The sequence below is a fragment of the Schistocerca cancellata genome, chromosome 4 (genome assembly GCF_023864275.1).
Source record: "Schistocerca cancellata isolate TAMUIC-IGC-003103 chromosome 4, iqSchCanc2.1, whole genome shotgun sequence".
NCBI classification, from domain to species: Eukaryota; Metazoa; Arthropoda; class Insecta; order Orthoptera; family Acrididae; genus Schistocerca; species Schistocerca cancellata.
Window position 1 is genome coordinate 562,954,443 of NC_064629.1, and position 22,639 is coordinate 562,977,081.

Genomic DNA, 22,639 nt, shown 5'->3' on the forward strand with positions numbered 1-22,639 from the left:
CGTACTGAGTAATAAACGTTCCGGTTGTTTTTGGACATGAAATGATACTGGTATTGAGGATACGGTAGTGTTCATCCCAGTTACCATAATTTCGATAGCATATGAGAACCTCGATATGTGTTACAGGAAGACACTAACGATGAAGTTCCTCAAGGCAATATCGGCTACTGAGGAAATCATATTTAAGACCACCCATTGGTCTAGACTAGGGGAAGAGGAAGGTCGAGAGATGTGTAACCTTCCTTCAAAAGCTGAAATGAAATCTCAGGGTGGAGTGCAAGGCGATCCAGAACAGTGTTCTTTTTAATTAGGAGAATCTCATGATTCACAGGAGGAATACCGAATGAATTTGATGTAATCGTACAATGTAGGCTTTCACGGCCCGCATCTAATTCAGTTTACTGAACAACTTGACATATTTTTAGGAATAGTAACTTAAATTGTTATTATAGCCATGGAGAGCAGAAAAATAGCTTATTGTTTGCTTAAATGTTCCCTTTTCCAGCATGTCACCGAGACTTACAAAAAGACAACCTTATCCGTAGATTCTATTGTTCTTGAAGAACATTTATCTTTGGTTGAGTTAGTCAATGAAGGAAAGTATTAGCTGCTCTGTGTTATCATTCGAAAAAAAATGTCAGTAGCTTATTCGACATTGCTGTTCTTTCTCAAGTTACATTTAAGATATTTCCAGTGGTTTCCTACAATCCGATTTTGTAGCACCTAAAGGAAAACAATTTTTGGTAGAATAATTCATAACAAGGAAATAATAACAGTTACTACTGAAAAACTGTTTTTTTTTAAAGTAATTGAGTATTGTCAGATAATGAAAAGCATTAATGAATGTCAAGCGAGTTTATAAACTAAGTCCGTTTCCGAAGCTGAGTGGTCAGCGCGGCTGAGTACCATGCGGAGGACCGGGGTTCGACTCCCAGCACCGTCAGAGATTTTTCTTTCGTGGGAGGACTGGAACAGTGTACACTCAGCCTCGTGATGCCAATTGAGGAGCTATTCGACAGAGTAGCAGCTACACCAGGTCACGAAAACTGGAAACATGCTGACCCCCACGCTTCTCCACACAGCATCCAATGACGCCATTGCCGGAGGATGGCACGGCCGACGGTCGGTGCCGATGGGCCCACAACGGCCTGTGGACGGAGTTTACCTTATTATTAACTAAGACTTCAGTTTCTCTGTAACTTCCTTTAGAAAATATTACGGGAGAGACAAATTTAAAAAATAAACAAATAAACACAGCCACTCCAAATGCTTGACTTTCAGATTAATGACTTTTACTTTAGCGACCTATTAAGGGATTCTGATCAGGAGACTTTATTCCTCAAGAAAATAAAGTGAGGGAGCTATCACAATTTTCTTATGTAAAGCACGTTTAACTTACAAGTGAAAGGTGCGCTCTAGCAATAAATTGGAGTAAAGACTATAAACTTTACAGCGGACTCGTATGTGGAATTTATTTCCTTCATTGAGAAAATATGGTCAGTAGTTAGCATGAAGAGAAATTTGATGCACCTTCCCGCAATCACATAAAAACGTTATATCTCAATGATGTGGAGTAAATCAATCGTACATAGGCTATCTAGAAATTAATATATATCCCCTGTACAATTGATTTACTCCAACACACACACACACACACACACACACACACACACACACACACGACATACGTACGTACATACATACATTTTGACCGAGCTGGAGCAGACAGAAAGGAACTGTATTAATTTGTCTTTAAGAATAATTTTATCACATGTTTAGGCATTATTTATAATTCAAGTATTGTGAGTCATTGTCGTCGGTGTTCGTGGTGCGTACTGAATAAGTGAGCGGGTGACCTATTCACGCGCCAGTGCCAGTGTGTCAGTTGCGCATCTTTGTCATGAGGTTGAGTGTGATTAGTATTTATGTGGTCTAAAGTTTCTGGTATTATCGGTAGTTGTAGAAATGAAAACTAGTTGCTTGTGGAAATCCGTGCTCACGCCTAGCCTACACCTCTGATCTCACAGGTAGAGACACCGAGATTAACGTCCCATTATGACATACCAATCGGACGTCAAAGATGTAACTCTATGATGAATTGCAGAGAACTTTGGGATTTGGTCAGGAGAATAGGATCTTTAAGCCAAGGACTCTCTCCCATTTGTCAACCATAACCTGGTAATGAGAACTTACACCACCACTGAAATTCGAATCGACCCACTCGGGGTTGAGTGCTATCCCGCTGCACTGTTTTAGTAATTCCGGTTAAATCTTCATTTGCACCAGTACTCCCAGGACAGAGTAAGGTTTTCGATTCGCGGATGATATGTAGTAAGGAAGATGGACGGTAGCTTTCTCTACTCGTACAAATTACTCTAATTTTAATGTCTTAATCAATACACGAAATTCATGTTGGAGTAAACAGTGTGTTCTTTTTTTTAAATCTCGTACTCGAACAGGGGCCCTCGGAATTTAGAGAGTAAGGCTGACGAAAAAGCATAAGGAGATGTAGCCTTATGTAAAGCCAGTAAACGGATCGAAATAATATATCCAATCGTTCGGAACGAAAGATGACTCGAAGAAATCCTAAATACTAAATTCGGTCTTCCGAAACTGTTTTATAACGAAAAACCGTAATTCGATTCTTTCTTTCAACCTGACGTAAGTGATCGCGGAATTGAAAATCAATTCTAATCGCTTAATGGCGGTAAGGTATCAAAACCGGATGAGATACTTGTAAGGTTCTACAGAGATTATGCGAAGTAACTTGCTCCCCTTGTTGCAACAATTTATCGTTGGTCGCAGGCTCAACGAACGGTACCTAGCGACTGGAAAAAAGCGGAGTTCATTTCCGTTGCCAAGAAGGGTCGTAAGACAAATGCATATAATTATAGGTTTATATCGCTGGCGGTGATCTATTGTAGAATTGTGGAACTGGTTTTATGCTCTCGTATTACGACATTTTTGTGGAACGAAAATATTGTCTATAAAAATCAGCATGTATTCTGTAAACAGAGACGTTGAGAAATTCAGCTCGCTCCGTTCGTCCATGATGTCCATAGCGCCGTAGACATCGGCGCTCAGATAGACGATATGTTCCTTGATGCCGGGAAGGCATTTCATACAGTTCCACTCTGTCGTTTAATGAAAGAGGACTACACGTTTACCGGGTATCGGACCAGATTTGAGACTGGCTTAAGGAATTTCTTGCAGATCAGCTCCGGGTCAACGATATTTCCGAACCGGGGAAAAACTTGATAGTTCCCCCCCTCCCCTACAGCGTTTGAGATAGGACGTCAAAAATTTAAAAAATCGATTTTTCAAAAATATGTTCACTTTGTAGCGCACATCTTTCTGAAGAGTTTGCTATATAAAACAAGAAATGTAAGACATGTTATTCGGTCTTAAGTGTGTCAAAGAGTAGTGTCACGCTTCTTCACACAGCATTCTTCTGTCGCATGTCATTGTATTTCGCTCTGTGGAATCCAAACGTGTATACTTTGTAGTGAAAGCCATCAAGCCTATATTCAAGACAGTGGAAATTAGTGTCCTGTAGTGCCCCTCCTGCTCCCAGATGGCCGATTTGACATCCTACACCCCCCCTTTTTTTTTTATAGAAAACCTCACAATTAATGCTGGGTGCAATTATTTGTGACCGGAAGAATAAGAACTCTTCAGAAAATTTGCACTCTTCACTGCTTATTAGCTAATAACTTTCTCTTTTGTGTGATATAAAATTAAATATAGGAAACATAAAACCAGTGAAGGCAAGAGACAAGCAAGACAGTACACATTTCTTCAATCCATAGGTCCCAGTATTTTTTTCTCTATAATCTTGCTGCAGCTTTACTCTGCGAACTTTTCTTTCTGCGAAAAAATATATTTCCTCATCAAAGTTCGTCAAAAGTTTTCGTACACGAAAAATCAAATTGTTGATGTCTAATACTGAAAAATCTGTCAATACGAATAACACCCAAGACTGATGTGGTTTCTCGATTTGATTAAGTCTATTTTGTCACTGTCTACTAAATAAAACGAAATAGGTCTTTCTAATAGTGCAGCACTTGTAAAGCACGCCAAATAAGGGAGACTGTTTTGGCACAAACGGTCATTTTTATGTACTTCATTTACATAAATAACACGTCAGAACATAATCCACAAAGTACCAATATCAAATTCCTATCAGGCCTACTACAAGTAGAAAGTTTTATGTTAGGAAATAGTTTCACATTTCATTCATAGGATCCAGTTTGTCAAGCATAAAATCGAAAAGTAGTAGTACGAAGTTTTTATATAAATTTGGAATTGTCATATTCTTCTATATAATTTCTGGGATGTCCCCGTTTTTTCCTCATACTAGCAAACAATCTTGTCATCACTAATTCTGTAACAATTCCAGCCTCTGTCAAAACTTACTCTCCGGTTTAACTTCACTATCTGACAGAATCACAGGTTCAGTTACCCCGCGTTTATTCTCCGGCTAGGCGTTATTATGTGTTCGTACAACGCGTTTTCCACGCTATTCCGAGAATAGAACTTAAGCGGCTGCTAACCGTGGAGTCTACAACTGGTAATGTAGCGATCTGGCAAAAATTTCTGTCAAAATTTCATTTTCTTGGAAACATCGAGAAGATAATATGCAAGATTTCATACCTGTTATTCCTGTTAGTCGTTTATGTCCACACTGGTAGTCTGAATCTATGGATTTTGCTACTGATTATAACAACGCTGATCATTCGCACACCTAGTCAACCACAAAAGGAAACAGCGATTGACATTCACTCGTTCGGGTTTATTTAGCTCAGCTCGTATAGCCCTGTCCTCTTTTGTCAGCGAGAATTTTTTTTTTATTTCTAGATTCCCCTGGCAGAGACGTCACGTACACCATGCACGCATTCAAATGTCAACTCATGATTCGTTAGGAAGTCAACTTAGAATGTGTTCAAAAATGCTCAAAAACCAACTGGGATGAGTTTCAAAATAATGAGTAATCGATAGACCAACGTGCGCTAGATGCCAGGCGCTTTCTGAAACCAGTTTTTTTTTCTTAAAGAATACGAATTTGGCGCCCCCTGAAATTGAAGCCAGGGGCACATACCCCGGTTTGCCCCCCCCCCCCCTTCCCGCTCTCTAGATTCGGGCCTGTTGCAGATAGAATTTTTCATGTCACTCTTAACGGAACAAAATAGACGTATCCAACAGTAATTTCAGTATACACCAAGGTAGTGTGATAAGACCGTTACTGTTTACGAGATATGTAACTTGTATAATGGATGACTTCGGAAGCTGGATGAGGCATCATTTGCAGATGAAAGTGGTTATCTATAAGAATGTAGGTAACGCCAGAAGACTTTAGTGACTTTCAGGGTCTGCACAGGATTGATTATTGGTGGAGGTAGCGGCAGTTGACCCTGAGTGTAAATAAATGTAACATACTACATATAAATAGGTTAAGAAATCCACTGCTGTATGGTTACACTGTTGGTAAGCTGGAAAAAGTAAATACCGTAAAATACCCACGAGTAACCGTTCGTAGCGACCATAAGTGACTGAAATTCATAGTAAGAATCTTAAGGGAATGTAATTCATACACGAAAGGAGTAGCTTACAAAACGCCAGTTAGAGCGATTCCTGAGCGCTGCTCATCAGTCTGGGACTGATAGAAGAGATAGACAAGATCCACCCAAAAAGCGGTGCATTGCGTCACGGAATCGTTTATTCGGCGAAAGAACGCTATGGAGCGGTGCGAGAGTATGACGGAGATGCTCAAAAACTCCAATGGCAGACCAGACGCTACAAGAGGGTCATTGTGCATCACGGAGAGGTATGATATTGAAACTCTGATAGGGTACATTCCGAGATGGGTCGGGCAATACATTACATCTACCCACACACGTCTTGTAAAATGACTACACCGAAAAAAAAATCGGAGAAATTAGGGCAAATGCAAAGGAATACCGACAATCGTTATTCACATGCATCATCCGCGGATGGAACAGATAGTGGTACAAAACTACCACCTTAAGGTGGGTTTCGGAGTATACGTGTAGATGTAGAACGTACAACAGAATCCTTAAGAAACGTGCTACGAATTGCACATCCCGTTTCAGAAACTTCTTTGTCTCTCCTGTTAACCCAACTTGGTACGGGTCACTGATAGACGAACAATACGCAAAACATGATTGATCAAGGGTTTGGTAAGCTGAGTTGTTCTCAAGTGGATTACGTTTTCACTGAATACTCTCAGTAAGTCACAAAACGAATGTACTTACTCCAAAGGTAGTTTCATGTAGTCTTACACCTTAAATCTCTCTGTATAAATACTCCTAGATATTCTAAATTGGTGAATAGTTACCATGATAGATCCCCGATATTGTAGGCAATAGATGACGTGTTTTTTACGTCTAATTACGCACATTACTTGTACTGATGGTCAGTTGTTAGCATTTTCACCAAGCGTTGATCAACTGCCGGTTCTCATGCGGTTACTAACGATTTCCCAACCACGTCACAAACTGCATCAGGAAACCACAAGTGTCAGCTCCCTTGTTGTTTATATCTATCGTCTCAGATAAAAAGAAGAAAGAAAAACGACATACCACGAAGGAACTGTACGAATGGGACAGAAATCGGTAGAACTGATGTATATGCACAGACAAACAAATGATTAGTTTAAGAAAAACTGGATTATTTGTTCAAGAGGAAAAGCTTCACTAATTGAGCAAGTCAGTTGCACATTGGTACACCTCTGGACCTTATGGAAGCAGTTATTCGGCTTGTCATTGATTGATAGAGTTTTTGGGTGCCCTCCTGAAGGATATCGTGCAAGATTCTGTCCAACTGACGCTTTATATCGCTAAAATTCCGAGTTGGTTAGAGGGCCCTGCACAAAATACTCCAAACGTTCCCAACTGGGAAGAGATCCGGCAACCTTGCTGGCCAAGAGAGGTTCTGACAAGCACGAAGACAAGCAGTAAAACTGTCGCTGTGTGCGGGCGGGCATTATATTGCTGAAATGTATATCCAGGATGACTTTCCCCGAAGGGAAACACAACGGAGCACAGAATATCGTCGACGTTTCGCTGTGCAGAGCGCCGTGAATGACAACCAAAGTGGTGCTGTTATGAAATGAAATGGCATCCCAATTCATCACTCCTGCATGTTGGGCCGTATGGCGGGAGACAGTCAGCTTGGTATCCCACCGCCGTCCGTGGCGTCTCCAGAAGCGTCTTCGCTGGCCATCGTGACTCAGTTCGAAGCAAGACTCTTCCGTGATAACTTATGAACGAATAAAGCGACCTATATGTTACACTGTCTGTGCTCGTGAAATTCAAGTTCATACCTACAGAGCTTTTCGTGCCCAGTAAAGTCATCACACACCAGCAGGTAGTTTTCCTATTTGCGGTAATTGGACTACTTGTTACTTAGGACCGAGGACGATCGAAGTTATACTAATTAAGTGAGGAGAAGCCATAAAGGTTTTGATCATGGGTCATCTACTCGTGTTGCAAAATGTGAGTGAGTCAGGCAAAAGCACAAATGAAATATTTGCTAAAATATTTAACTCATCTCTTCCACTGCAAGCTCTTTGCTTTTCATATTTTGGGAAGTGATAGTATGGACCAAAACAAGAAAAAAAGTCCAGTAAACATGTGCTCTTAAAGGTATACCTTAAGAGTTATACAACTCGTTCATCTTCTCTACTTTGAAACACAATTCTTCTAATGAACAAGTGCTCATAACTTTTAAGGTATGCATTTTAGAGAACATGTTTACTGGACATTTTTTCTTATTTCGGTCCATACTACCACTTTAAAAATATGGAAAGCAAAGAGCTTGCAGTAAAAGAGATTTGTTTCACAGTAGCCCGCATCTCGTGGTCGTGCGGTAGCGTTCTCGCTTCCCACGCCCGGGTTCCCGGGTTCGATTCCCGGCGGGGTCAGGGATTTTCTCTGCCTCGTGATGGCTGGGTGTTGTGTGATGTCCTTAGGTTAGTTAGGTTTAAGTAGTTCTAAGTTCTAGGGGACTGATGACCATAGATGTTAAGTCCCATAGTGCTCAGAGCCATTTGAACCATTTTTTTCACAGTATCGAAGATCAAGAATTGCTCATAGCCCTTAAGGTATGCGTTTTACAGTCCATGTTTACTTGACTTTTTTGTTTCGAATGATCATTCCTGTCAAATACCTAAATATTTCTCATCACTTCTGAAACACCCAGTATATCTATTACTTAGCATTACGTTTCTAGGGCCGGCCGGAGTGGCCGTGCGGTTCTAGGCGCTACAGTCTAGAGTCGAGCGACCGCTACGATCGCAGGTTCGAATCCTGCCTCGGGCATGGATGTGTGTGATGTCCTTAGGTTAGTTAGGTTTAATTAGTTCTAAGTTCTAGGCGACTGATGACCTCAGAAGTTAAGTCGCATAGTGCTCAGAGCCATTTTTTACGTTTCTAGAATTACGTGTTGACGAGGTGAACTTTGAAAATAATGTTATCGACGTGCTAAAAATTTTCGTTCCGCTACTTTAGCTAAACACACAATATACAACATCGGGCTCAAAAAACTCGGTAAATTAAAGTGCTGTAATTATTTTCATTCATTTATTTCCTATGACACAATGACTCGAGCTTTCTCTTCATCTACTATTCACGTACTGTTCACTGGCAAAAGAAAACCTATGGCAGGGACTTTTAAGCAGCAAGAAGTTCCAACATCAACCTCAAGGTAAATTATTCTCTCATGAAATTTGTTCTCAGTAATCCATTTCAGTTTGAGAACAATAGTGATTCTCACAAATAAGATGCAGGAATGAGAAATGTAGGAAATGTAGTATTATATCCTGCAGAAAATTTTCTTTTGCGTAAAAAAACAGTAAATTACCTAATTAGTCCCTTTGACAACCTAGGCACTGAATTCATCTCTGACAGACTATGAAAATATGCTTAAATGCAGATTGTTCGTCCTGACTGTTTCCTCTCTACAACAACGCAAGTCGTCAGTCGCATACGAATTTCCAGAGAGATATACGGGTTGCCCCAAAAGGGCAGGTCAGTATTTTTCGAAATGAGAAAAATTATCGTATGACGCAAAAGCGTTCATATAGACAGATGCTCTATCCCAAATGGTTTCTGAAGTAATACACCCTTTGTGTAGATAGGTAATGTGTCACGTTATTTTAGAGGATCCAGTTTATTTTATTTTAGAAAAATTGTATATGAGGTACTGTAAGCTGCATTAAATACAATGTGCTTCCAGTATGATTAGTTCCCCCAGCCTCCACCGCCCCCACCCCCCAGTCTACTTTACTTTCCCTCATTACCTGGGCACGAAAATGTTCTGATCAAATATTGTTCCATTTGTGTGCAAGGAACTGAATGAAGAGAGAAGGAAGGAAGATACGCAGCATGTAGCGTGCTACACTCACTAACGCACTCCAACACCAGTAACACAGCATGTTATTCTTTCGTTGAAGTAGGTGGTTGAAATAGTAAAATTTATCGTAATTTGTTTCTTAAAACTTATTTTGTAGTTTCTAGATTTGTTCTGAACTACGGTAAATGTGTTGTGAACTGCTGATAAAGTATTACGAACTTTTGTCAATTTGCAAGCCAATAAATATTTGTAAATTTGTTAATCAATAAATAATTGTAATTTTTAACCGAAAAATGTATTCTAACACAACTAAATAAAAATAGAATCAGTTTGTAATAACAGTAAACATTTACGAGCATTTATCTATAAACTGTTTGAAATGAAGTTTATATCTTCGTAAACTTTATCTACTTTCCATTTCTGTCAGTTTGAAGAATACTGATATTTCCGGCCACGGCACGCTGTGTATTAAACGTAAACAAGTAAAAATGTGACATACCGTATTACGACGTTCTTCAAGAATGTGTTTTACCGCGCATGTACCTGAACAACTAAAAAGATTGAAACACATGTTATGTTTCTCTCATTCAAATACAGATATGTACAGTTACGACTAATATCACTATAATAGCTAGATAATTCCGTTAGAATTGGATTGTGCACGCTACTATTCTCACAAAGTGGTATCGCGAGTTTATGACAAACGTTCAGGAAAAACAAATATACAAGGAAATTCTTGTTGACAATTAACGTTTAACTGCTACAGTATCACTCATCTTCTTGAGAAAAAGATTTCTTGTGTAAAGCGCCAGTTTCTGCAAACAGGTATTCCATGGATCATTGTGAAGTGAAATGTGCAATAAAATTCTTCTAATTGACTACATTTTTCATTGAAGATAAGCTAATGGATATACTAAAATTAAACTGAAGGAGACTTAATTTGCAGAAAATCATTTAAAAACTTTTTTAAATTACAGGTATAAGTTTCTCTTTTATGTTTCCTCATCAGCAAAATGGATTGAAACTGTTTCTTCGTAAGGAACAGAAGTTTACAGAGATTTGTAGAAGGGAGAGGAGGGTGGGAGTCTGTCCTAACCTAGAAAATTTTCTGCTTTGTGTCCATTGTCTCAATTAATACGAATACGACTTTATCTGCATATTTGTTGTCTGAAAGAAATTAATTGCTTGACACTACGAATTTAAGACATGCTGATATTTTATAACTGGCAGTCATATAATAATAAAAGTGTTGCTATTCTGTTCTCAAATTTTTTTTGTATGAAAGGCATTTATAAAAGGAGAATTCCCTGATAATTTTAGCCATGATAAGAAAAGTACATTTATGTGACCGACGTGGGTGATTACACTATTATTCCAGAAATTTTCGTAAACGGTGTCAGCAATAAATATTATCCAGTCTTCAAAATACCCGTCGTACAGTTTTCTTACGAAAAGTCTTTGCAGTGATTTGTTTTTAATTATCATGTAAAATACTACGATTCAGAGATGTATTTATCGCGCAACACGAAACAATTGTAATACCAAAAAACATTTGTTTCTTAAATATCTGTTTTTGAGAGCGAGCGAGAGAGAGATTTTAAATTCAGAAGATAATGGGCAAGTGATTTAAATTTAACTAATTATTTGAGTGCTGTCTATAAAAGGTTCCACCAAACTTCTAAATTACTTCATACTTTTTCTGTATTAAATTCAGAAATGATCCTAATGCTGAAATGGTTTTGCATCCAGTCTAATTGTGATATTTTCTTTATGAGTGACAAACTGTCCTATGCCTTTTCTCTAAAATCCATATCAATTTCGTTAAGTTACAGCTATCTCAGTGTGCATACTGCTGTCTTAACATGTTGCGGTAATTTTTAGGCCATGACCGTTTCCACATCTAGTGATCTTTTAATGCCTCAAGCTGTGCACTGATCTGGGGCCAGCAAAAGGGCCAGAGGTTGAGGGTTATCACCGGCTGCGGAACAAAATAATGCCGGCCTGGAACATTCTGACTAAAGCTCGAGAAAGCACTACACTCCGCTTCATAGCTTTTTTTCTCTCTTACAGTGAGAACTATCAGATATTTAATGCTAAGAGACTGACATTCACTTTTCGTCTCGATTTACAATAACCCACTGTCCTAAAGTTGCAATGATTTGTTAATAATTCTTCTCGACAATTACACAGAAGTTGGCAATTCTGAGCAGAAATTTTCTGCATGATGAGTGCGGTATCTTCAAGATATTTTCTTCAATTAGGCTTCTGAACACATTAGTTCTATTTTGGTTGCCATGTTCCCAAGGAAAAAATCCATGATTATTGTACGATATGCTTTTGGATACAATTGCCTTTAGTAAAAATAGTGCACTAAGATAATTCCCATGACAATTGTTAAAAAATAATTTTCAGTTCATAGATTTATAAACATTATAAAACTGGCGCTAAGAACGCAAGGTGTTTTCAAGACGTCAATGACACAGTTAAATTACAATGGAATTAGAAACACCGTTTTCATTTTGAGAACATGTTTTTAAGCAACATGTTAGAAATTATATGTTTCTAACTTATTGTCTATGTTTTTACGATTTCGTATTTAATAAACAGTTATCCACTAAAGGTAACAGAGAAAGAGCTGAATCATATGTAGATAAAATAAAAGGAAATGGTGGTGTCTCGCATATGGTGGAATTCGGGTAACATTTATAAACTTTTCACCAAATTTCACACACATAGGCCCTACATACCCAAGTTATCTATGGTTCCTTGTATGTTTACGGTAGTTAGCTTGAAGATATCAACCATTAGCAATGACAGGAATGTATACATTAGTTGCACAATAATCACTGGTGATTGTTAAGGAAGAGAACCATCTTAATCAGTGCATATGTACACATACTGCAATATATGCCTGAAAATAGGGCTCTGTGATAGATGCAAGATGAGACTGCTGAAGCATTATACGTCTGAAAGATAACGTTGTTCGACAGCTAGCACAATTTTAACGTCCTTTTTTCGTTTTAAGTGATTGTTTCGTTCCTTAAGCTCCAGTTACACCAACATGTGTTGCATATCGATGTACATCTTAGTATCGTCGGCTGACGGACTGTAAGCTCTTTTCGTAACGTTTGACAGGCGCCAGTGGCTAGCACTGTCAAAATATTCAGCCCCCGTGGCAGGTGGCAGACTGGAGTCAAGCTCGCCCGCGGCCGTCGACCGCTGATCGGAGACGAGTGGCAGCGTGCAACACACCAAGAGGTGGCAACGATAGCTTGAAAAATATAATTTTTAGAAAATTACCGAGTTAGTATAAAGTAGTAAGGGATGCAAAAACATACTGTATGCAACAAAAATGCTCTTTTTTCCTAATTTTTAGATTTTTAAAAAGCAAAATTTGTTTCTGGTATGTATTTGAGGCGTTTGATAATGGTTTAACGGCCGAAACTGACAGTAACAACAAATAAAAGGACATTATAAAATCAGCCAGTTGTGGAACGTTATCTCTCACAACATTTATATTGGCTGAAGATCCACAAGTAACAAACGCACAATATCGTAATAAATATTATATTGGACTGCACAGGATTTTCTTTGCGGACTTAACTCTCAAACGGAGTGAGAAAAGATGCTGTAGGGGAAAAAAGCTGCCCAGATTCATCACTTACAATTTTCTATGTCAGCAGCAAATGTCACGAGGAAAACCACTTTATTTGGCAAGTCTATGATGCAAATCATTTCTTTGCCGAACAGGCAATCTGACAGGAAAGGAATGTAAAGCATTTGTCATTGGTTCAGCCCTGGGGGCAATGGAAAACGGCTGCCTTCACTACGACGGTGACAAGACTGTGTGACAAAATGAGGGGATGGGACAGGAGCGATATCGGAAGCTCATAATTCACGGGGACAATCATTATGACAGGACTTAAGTGTTATTCATTTCTGCTTGTTTCGGACTCTATTATTTCGCAAAATCTGCCATCACATTCGGCATTTGTGTTTTCTTCGTTTTGATATTTCATGTTACATAGATCATTTGCACGATTTTTATGGAAATGATGTAGACCGATTGGTGACGCATATCCGAAGTTCGACTATACCACAGACGAGGAAGTGACATACAGCGTGAACCAGAACTCCACCGACAAACTTTCAGAGGTAATACTGTGGACCAAAACAAGAAAAAATTCTATAAACATGGACTCTAAATTGCATACCTTAAGAGCTATGAACTCTTTTTCAGCTTAGGTACTGTGAAATACATCTCTTCTACTGCAGGCTCTTGTTTTCTACGTTTTGGGATGAGGTAGTATGGACTAAAACAAGAAAAAAGTCCCGTAAACACTGGGTCTAAAATGCATGTCTTAAAAACTATGAGCATGTACTCAGCAGAAGAGATATGTTTCACAATAACTAAGACGAGAAAGTGCTCATAGCTCTAAAGTTATTCACTTTAGAGACCATATTTACTGGAGACTTTTTATTCGTTTTGATTCATTCCATTACCTCTGAAAATATGGAAAGCTAAGATCTTTCATTAGAAGAGATGTGTCTGACAGTAGCAAATGTGCTTTGTCTCTTAAGGTATGCATTTTAGAGCCATGTTTACTAGGTTTTTCCTTGTTTTGGTTCATACTATCATCTCTGAAAGATTGGAGTTCTGGTTCGCATTGTATGCAGGAATAAGTGACTGTGAAATTGAAAACCTGGACAAATCGCTCGCTAGAGGGGATGTCTAGTGCGGTGCCCGTTAGATTCTTTACTAAATATACTGAGGAACTTGTCTCTCTTCCAACATCACATTACCTTAGGTCGCTAGAACAACGGAGGGAGCCACATGCGCAGAAAATGTGTAGATCAATGCAAGAAGAGTAGGAAGTTTGATGTACAGAAATACAGACCTATCTTACTGATGTAGATTTCTGCCAGAGTAATGGGACGTATATTGTGCTCGCTTATGATGCGTTTCCTGGGGACCCAACAACTCCTATGTAGGAATAATTGTGGTTTCCGCAAGCACCGATCTTGTGGAATCAAGGTTGCTCTGCTCGTTAACGAGATGCAGATGGTAGCAAATAGTGGAGTTCGAGTTGATATCGTGTTTGTCAACTTCCAGAAATGAGTCGATACATGCCCGCATCGTCGCCAAACAATCAAAATACACGCTAACGGAATTTACGAACTGTTAAAGGTATTGGAATGAAGAATTGTTAGCAATCAGAACTCAGTACGTCGTTCTTAATAGGGAGCCATTGTTAGAAGAGAAGATATTGTCTATCACACTTCAGGTCTTGTGACTCTGTCACTGTTTCATAATATTTACGCCCTTACAAAACAACGTTTTGCACCAATATCATGACTTGAATGATTGTTGTTGTTTTGGTTGTGAACTTCTCTCTCAGTACTTTCTTGATCACAGGAAATCACTTGTGTACTGGATAAAAAAAAAACCTGCGCTCTCAGAACAGTTCAGCAGAGCATGCTTTGTCTCCTGTCGAGAAGTGGACAATGTGATATTTGTACACTGTTTAGTCTGATGTACCTGAAAAAGAATATTCAATATGTCTGTCACATGTGACCTACGCTTCCTAATAACCTGACAAAACTGTGAGCTTGATGTGGTGGAAGAAATAACTTCCCATGACGCCCTCTCTGCAGCCGAGTGTCCTGAAGAGCTGCATTTACGTCACCTCACCGGAAGTGCTGTAAGGTTCTTGCGGAAGGTAATTGCAAATTCTGCTTATTTATACATAGTAGCCTCAGAGTAGATTCTAATATAAGTGGATGAATATTCACTTACAGAGATAAAGGACACTTGGCGGAATTAGAGACAGGACAATTGGTGGAATTCGTGAACAAAGGAAGAGGTACAATATAATAAATTCACGAAGGCCAAACGTATGAAAACGCGATACCATGTTTTAAAAGACAACTAACATAAGGTTACACTTCATGGATAAATAGAAGTCACAGATATAACCGCTTGACATCGCCACTGGACGTCATAGTGCAAGTATACTTAAAATAAGGCTACAAGTTTCTGGAACAGATTTTACGAGACAGAGAATCTGTTTGTTAGTCACTTGAATTTACTGACGGTTAACTCAGAAAACGATACCGATCATCATGTGTTCTGTTGAGATCAAAAACGAGAACGAAAGCTCAACGTGTCCCATGCAAAGTTTGAATGTAAACTGCAACGTGTGCAGGACACAATTCTACATAATCCCAAAGCACGTTTGAATACGCCAACTGCATGAATACAAGCCAAATACCCGGCGCTTTCTGCAGTCCCACCATAGTACTGAAAGTTGTCAGTCGAATGCACCCATCTCTAAAGGCACAAGGCAAGTGTCTAAATCACGTAGGCTCGATGTGCTGCCACGACGAAGAGCGCTTTTTGGTAAAAGTGCTCGAGGGGTCCAATTGAAAAATAAGTGCCCAGCGTTGTGATTGGCAGGCACCAGTCAAAGCTTCCGCATGTCCCGAAGAGATACCTGCTGATTCCTTCACAAAGTTCGCCGGTGTGGCCGTGCGGTTCTAGGCGCTTCAGTCTGGAACCGCGTGACCGCTACGGTCGCAGGTTCGAATCCTGCCTCGGGCATGGATGTGTGTGATGTCCTTAGGTTAGTTAGGTTTAAGTAGTTCTAAGTTCTAGGGGACTGATTACCACAGATGTTCAGCCCCATAGTGGTCAGAGCCATTTCAACTTTTAAACATTTTCCTTCACAAAGTTCATCGTTCAAGCAAACAGAGACGTTCACACGGAAACAGCTCTTCTTCAAAACAAATGCTAATTTTATTATCACGCTCTTTCCTTTTCTTGTGAAAGGATCTCACTATCGAAAATGCTAATCTCTCCAGAACAAGATCGGTCAGAAACGATATGTTACTTAAACAAATGTATACGTTGCTAATTTACGGCAAGTAAACGTTTTCTATCGTATCTGATTTCTGATCATAACTGTATGAGTGTTTATGCCTTGCATGTGTAATAATTGCTTCAATTTCTTTTCCACTGACATCAAAAGAAGCATCTAGTGTGATCCTATATAAATGCATATTCTTCGATATATTTATACACTTGTCTGTTAGAAAGAGATCCTGATTCATTACAACCGGGATCCACAAACATTTTTCATTGACAGCTTTGTACATAGTTATTATCGTAGTGATATATTTATTTCCCGATTTAGATGACTGATCTGATGCTCCCGTTTGCTGTCTTCACACCGATTCCTATACATTCGCACTTGCTTCAACTTTATTCTGAGGATGTCCGCCTGTTTAGCGGAGTGGTAACTTGCTTGCCACCCATGCAGTGGGACCGGATTCGATTCCCGGCCGGGATGGAAATTTTCTCTGCTCTTGGACTGGCTGTTGTGTTGTCCTCATCATAATTTCATCTTCATCACGGGCACGCAAGTCGCCCAATGTGGCGTCGACTGAAATAAGACTTGCACTCGGCGACGGAACTTCCCCGGATGAGGCCTCCCGGCCAACAATGTCACACGCTCATTTAATTTTTTATTCTATGTACTTATATGTAAATGAAATGGGGATGGGGTGTAACGACATGTACGGGAAGGTGATACTGTTGGAAAATTGTTGCGAACTTCAGAGAGAAACTTGCAGATGATCAACACCTGGTGCAAATACTGGCAGCTGGCTCTAAAAATAAATAAATGTAGTTTAATGAACCCAGTCTTGCGGAGAACATATACCAGACTGATATTATTAGGAAGAACCGTAAGTGTAGTTCACGCACGAAAGAGGTCACTTCTAGCCGCGCGGAGTGGCCGCGCAGTTAGAGGCGCCATGTCACTGACTGCGCGGCCACTCCCATCGGTGGTTCGAGTCCTCCCTCGGGTATGGGTGTGTGTGTTGTTCTTAGCATAAGTCAGTTTAAGTAGTGTGTAAGTCTAGGGACCGATGGCCTCAGCAGTTTGGTCCGTTAGAAATTCACACACATTTGAACAGATCACTTGTAAGAGCCTCGTTCGACTAATTGTTGCTGATTGCTTGCCTGTCTAGGAACCTTACCAAATGAGATTAACGGAAGAGACAGATAAGACTGAAAGAAGAGCTGCGCTTGGTTTGTTTATTTAGTGTAAGAGTTTCACGGAAATGCTTAACAAACTGCTGTGCGTGGTGTTACAAGAAAGAGGTTGTACATCACGGAGAGCCTTGCTAACAAAACAGCGTGAGCAAAAAGTATCAAGAAACATACTTTTATCTTTGTTCCCACGAAGTCTACGTACCATAAGCTAGTGGAATAGGGAGGGAGGAAATTTTGCTAGCGCACTGTGTACCCTCCTCTACACACCATATATTGGCTTGCGGAGTACGGTTCAAATGGTTCAAATGGCTCTGAGCACTATTGGACTTAACTTCTGAGGTCATCAATCCCCTACTTAAACCTAACTAGCCTAAGGACATCACACACATCCATGCCCGAGGCAGGATTCGAACCTGCGACCGTAGCGGTCACGCGGTTCCAGACTGTAGCGCCTAGAACCACTCTGCCACTACGGCCGGCAAGGAGTACGGATGCAGATGTAGATTTGTTCCTGTACATGGCTACATGTTGGTCATTTAAAGATTTCTAAATAGCACAGTGGTATAAATTTAATGAAATGATTGGTTCAAATGGCTCTGAGCACTATGCGACTTAACATCAGCCTCCTAGAACTTAGAACTACTTAAACCTAACTAACTGAAAGACATCACACACATCCATGCTCGAGGCAGGATTCGAACCTGAGGCCGTAGCAGTCTCGCGGTTCCGGACTGAAGCGCCTAGAACCGCTTGGCCACCTTTAATGAAATGAACAATTACTCTCCGATAATGTTCATGTTAGTAGTGCAGAAAATTTAAATTTGAGAAAAAAATTTTCTGTATCTCATATTCAATTAGTTTTATTTAAAATTTAATGTTGGTCCACAGTCTAGAAATTTTTCAGGGATAGTCGGTGCACTGTGTGTGGTGCAACAGGTTACCGGCAGTGTATGCATGTATATATCTTTCTACATCTGTGGTTATGAAGCCGTTACACGGCGTCAGCTAGTGGATACTTAGTGTACCAATGTCTTTTATGGTCCACACTCCCACATTCCTTTCGCATATGGTGGAGGAGAAGAATACCCGTTTTCTAAACGTGAACTTCCTTAATTTCATTTCACATTATTACTATGGTAAACTTAATAATTTTTATTGAATGCTCTACTACACTTTAAAGTGACACAGATACATAACACTATTTTTCAGTATAGCCGGCAATGTCTGTAGACAACCCTTGGAACGTTCTACGAATCGTTCCATTTCTCGACGACAGAAACCCACTCCTTGTTACGGAGGCATTCAAGAACCGCTGTGCGAACGTCCTAATCACTGAGTAATCACTTTCCTGCCGAAAGCACTGCTTGTTGAAAACACTGCTGGGACACTGTCGTCAGTGGTCGACGTCGATGGTCTTCTTCACTGTTTCCATGATACAAGTCAGTGTGGCGTTGGTCAAATTGTTGGCACCATTTCATTACGCCTGGATGAGACATTGTATACGACGAGAATTTCACGGTGAATCTGTGTACAATTTAGACGTTTTTCCCACAAAAATCGCACTGTTACACGTACTTCAACTTTGGAATACGTCCCCAGATTCCGTGCCATTTCACTGCACCCTGTGATACACCAGTTTTCTGTATAGCAACAGAACTGTCTCTGTAGGATACTTGGAACATGTACTTTCTGACAATACGCCTCTATAAGTTACGCAATGGTTCCAGTGTGGGGCAACAAGTGTAACTTACTTTATGAAGTCCCTACTGATTTCTTGACTCGCTTGGAATGTATTCACCCTGAATTTTAAGAGTAAATCTTTACATAACGCAGAACATCTTTCCTGTTGTTCCATATACGCGATTATTGAACATTTATCTTACACACTCGCAGTGAACGAATATGCGAATATCGAAAATCACGTCTCTCATAGACTATAAACGTTTCAACAGCAAAAGGCTAAAAGCCTTCTCGTTCTACTATGTGACGTCAATGCATCTCTGTACACTTCTCTACTACCTACAACAAGTTTTTTGTAGGTCTTTAGCATTAAACGTGGAATACGAAACATTTGTCTTTTCGTGAGTTCTTGAACGGAACGAGAGGGAATTTAGATCAGCAGTATGCCTGCGTACAAAGATTCATGTTTATGTAGTGGCTACCCTCCCCTGTAGTCGGGGTCGTCAACAAACGCCCGTGCAGTTGCGCTCAACTCCCTGAAAATAATTAAAACTAGACGTAACAACACAACACTGAAACATTTGTTTGAATAAAACGATTGTATATAACGGAGGTCTGAAGATGGAGGATTAATCTTCCAAAAGCTGTAGCCTTTAAAAAAGAAATAGTGACAGAGGTTTCCTATAATCGGTAACTGCCGCGGACCAATCAAAAACTGATAAACTTATGCTATCCGTACGGCCGGTAGGGGCGCTTGCCCTCAAGAAATGTTGTGCCCCCTCACCAACGTATTGTCATCAAGAAATGGGATCAAAATGGCTCTGAGCACTATGGGACTTAACTTCTGAGGTCCTCAGTCCCCTAGAACTTAGAACTACTTAAACCTAACTAACCTAAGGACATCGCACACATCCACGCCCGAGGCAGGATTCGAACCTGCGACCGTAGCGGTCGTGCGGTTCCAGACTGTAGCGCCTAGAACCGCTCGGCCACTCCGGCCGGCCAAGAAATGGGTCCACCGTCTAAACTACAATTCGACACTTGAGAGCACAGCGCAACCAGAAAGCTCGCAGCGTTCCCGCTATAGTAGGACAGTGTGAAGCGGAGAAAGCGTCGTACGCACCTGTAGCGGTCGAACTTGGCGAACTTCTTCCAGTGCGCGGGGTCGCTGCGGTAGGCCTCCATGAGGGCCTGTACGTGCTCCACGTTGACGGAGTCGTGCTGGAAGGCGGCGTGCAGCTGCTGCGCCAGCTCCTGCAGAGTGCCGGCGGCGGGCAGCGGCTGCGGCGCCTTGCGCCAGTGCGCCACCACGTGCTGCTGCTGCTGCTGGTGTTGCCTCGCTACGCGCTCCATGCTGTGTGTCGCCCGGCCGCTAGTCGCCGCTGGCGAAACCGCGCCGCTCCCCCGCCACCACGCTCCGCGCTCTGCGATAAACCCGCTGGCCAGTGACCTTCCTACGCTTTTGCATCCATTAGCAATACATTAATTTACGAAATGGCTTGCGAAAAGACGAGCGTACGTCAGAACGAGCTATCTATCTGGAGCACACGTTTGCGTTCGAGGGCCACTAGGGTTTTTACATTTATTCGAAGGTACCGTCTCGTAGCATTTCTCAAGTAACTGAAAGCCTATTCGCAAGAAATGGTATAAAATCCCAGTGACTTCTGTTCAGAACGTGTATGCATCGATCGACACCAGACTCGCGCTGTTCTGTACGCCTAAGGTGTCCTTACACTGTACGATCCAGCGTATACTGTTCCTGAGGAAACTTTTAACCGTAATTGCTCATCTTATTCATTATTTCATTTGCCACGAACATCTCCGTGCCGGCCGGTCGTGGCCGAGCGGTTCTAGGCGCTTCAGTCCGGAACTGCGCTGCTGCTGCGGTCGCAGGTTCGAATCCTGCCTCGGGAATGGATGTGTGTGATGTCCTTAGGTTAGGTTTAAGTAGTTATAAGTTATAGGGGACTGATGATCTGAGATGTTAAGTCCCATAGTGCTCAGAGCCATTTGAACCATAACATCTCCATACGCAGGATTCTAAAATCAATATGCCATTTGGCAGTGTGGACCAAAAGAAGCAAAACTTCCCAATAAATATGGCCTCTATAATGGATAACTTAAGAGCTATGAACACTTGTTTATCTTCGCTACTGAGAAACACATCTCTTCTACTGAATTCTCTTCAGTTTTAAGAACGACCTACAAAATATAGTAAACAAATGAGAACACATTATTCTGTTACTGTAAAATAACAGCACATCTAATGTGATCTGCCTCCTACTACGCTGCCAGAAAAAAATGCAACACCCTATAGGACAATATCATTTTGTTGACAGGTGAGGTGACGGGTGATTCATCACTGTAGCAGTATATTCAGACCAAATGAAACACACATATCACATTAAGCGGTGCCCAGACATTCGCGTCACAACACAATGTACCGCCTCTGGAGCCGACGCAGGCGTATATCCTCGCATGCGAGCGATCATAAAGGTACCGAATGGCATCCTGCGATAGATTGTCACAAGCATCATGCGCCTTTTATTGCAGTTCGGCAATGTTTCTTGCAGGCTCTGGAAAACCAATAAGTCCCCACTTCATCATATCCCATAAGTGTTCGATTGGCGAGAGATCTAGTCATGTTGCCAGGCAGGGCAGTTGTTCTACGCCTCTAAGAGCATTTTGCGTAGCAGCGGTCGTATATGAATGTGCATTGTCTTGTTGAGAAAGCACATCAACTTTCTCTCGAAGAAATGGCAGTAGCACGGGGATAACAGCCCGTGCCACGTAGCAGGCACTGGTTACTTTATCCAACAGAAACGCCAGACGGCCGGCCGGTGTGACCGAGTGGTCCTAGGCGCTTCAGTCTGGAGCCGCGCGACTGCTACGGTCGCAGGTTCGAATCCTGCCTCGGGCATGGATGTGTGTGATGTCCTTAGGTTAGTTAGGTTTAAGTAGTTCTAAGTTCTAGGGGACTGATGACCTCAGATGTTAAGTCCCATAGTGCTCAGAGCCATTTGAGCCAAGAAACGAAAGATGTGACGGCGAGTTGGAACTCATGGCCACCCCACACCATAAAGTGTGGGTTGGGACGTGCGTGTAGTGGACGAATGAACTCTGGAACAGGCAGCTCACTAGGTCTACGCCATACACATGTACGTCCGTCCCTCGCATACTGACAGAAACTCACTACTGAAGACAACAGAGCGCCTTTCCACTCTCCAATCAACTCTCCCACGACACCTGAGTAGCCATGTTTGGCAGTGTCGTGGCGTCAGTAGTAGCCTGGCCAGAGGCACGCGTGACCTCAATCCTGCTGCAAACAGACGGCTCCCAATGCCCTATATGTGCCAAGATTTAGTCCTTGGATGATGTTCGGTCAACCACAGCTGCTCGCACAATGCGTCGATCTTGACGTGCGTCTGCACTACGCGGACGTCAAGAACCTGGTCTACAGGTGTGCGAATGTTCCACAGACCACTGCTGAAAGCAGTGATACATCACCGATACATACAAGCTCAACTTGTG

The 22,639-nt window shown here is 41.2% G+C and overlaps 1 protein-coding gene across 1 annotated transcript in view; it reads right to left on the reverse strand.

Moving 5' to 3' along the window:
* The window catches only part of LOC126184889 (cysteine dioxygenase type 1), a 134,616-nt gene extending 114,140 nt beyond the window's left edge, over positions 1–20,476 (reverse strand). Inside the window, exon 1 of the mRNA XM_049927520.1 lies at positions 20,232–20,476. Coding sequence (XP_049783477.1) covers positions 20,232–20,461 — 230 coding nt within the window. The 5' untranslated portion in view covers positions 20,462–20,476. The remainder of the gene's footprint in view (positions 1–20,231) is intronic.
* Between the last annotated feature and the right edge of the window lie 2,163 nt (positions 20,477–22,639).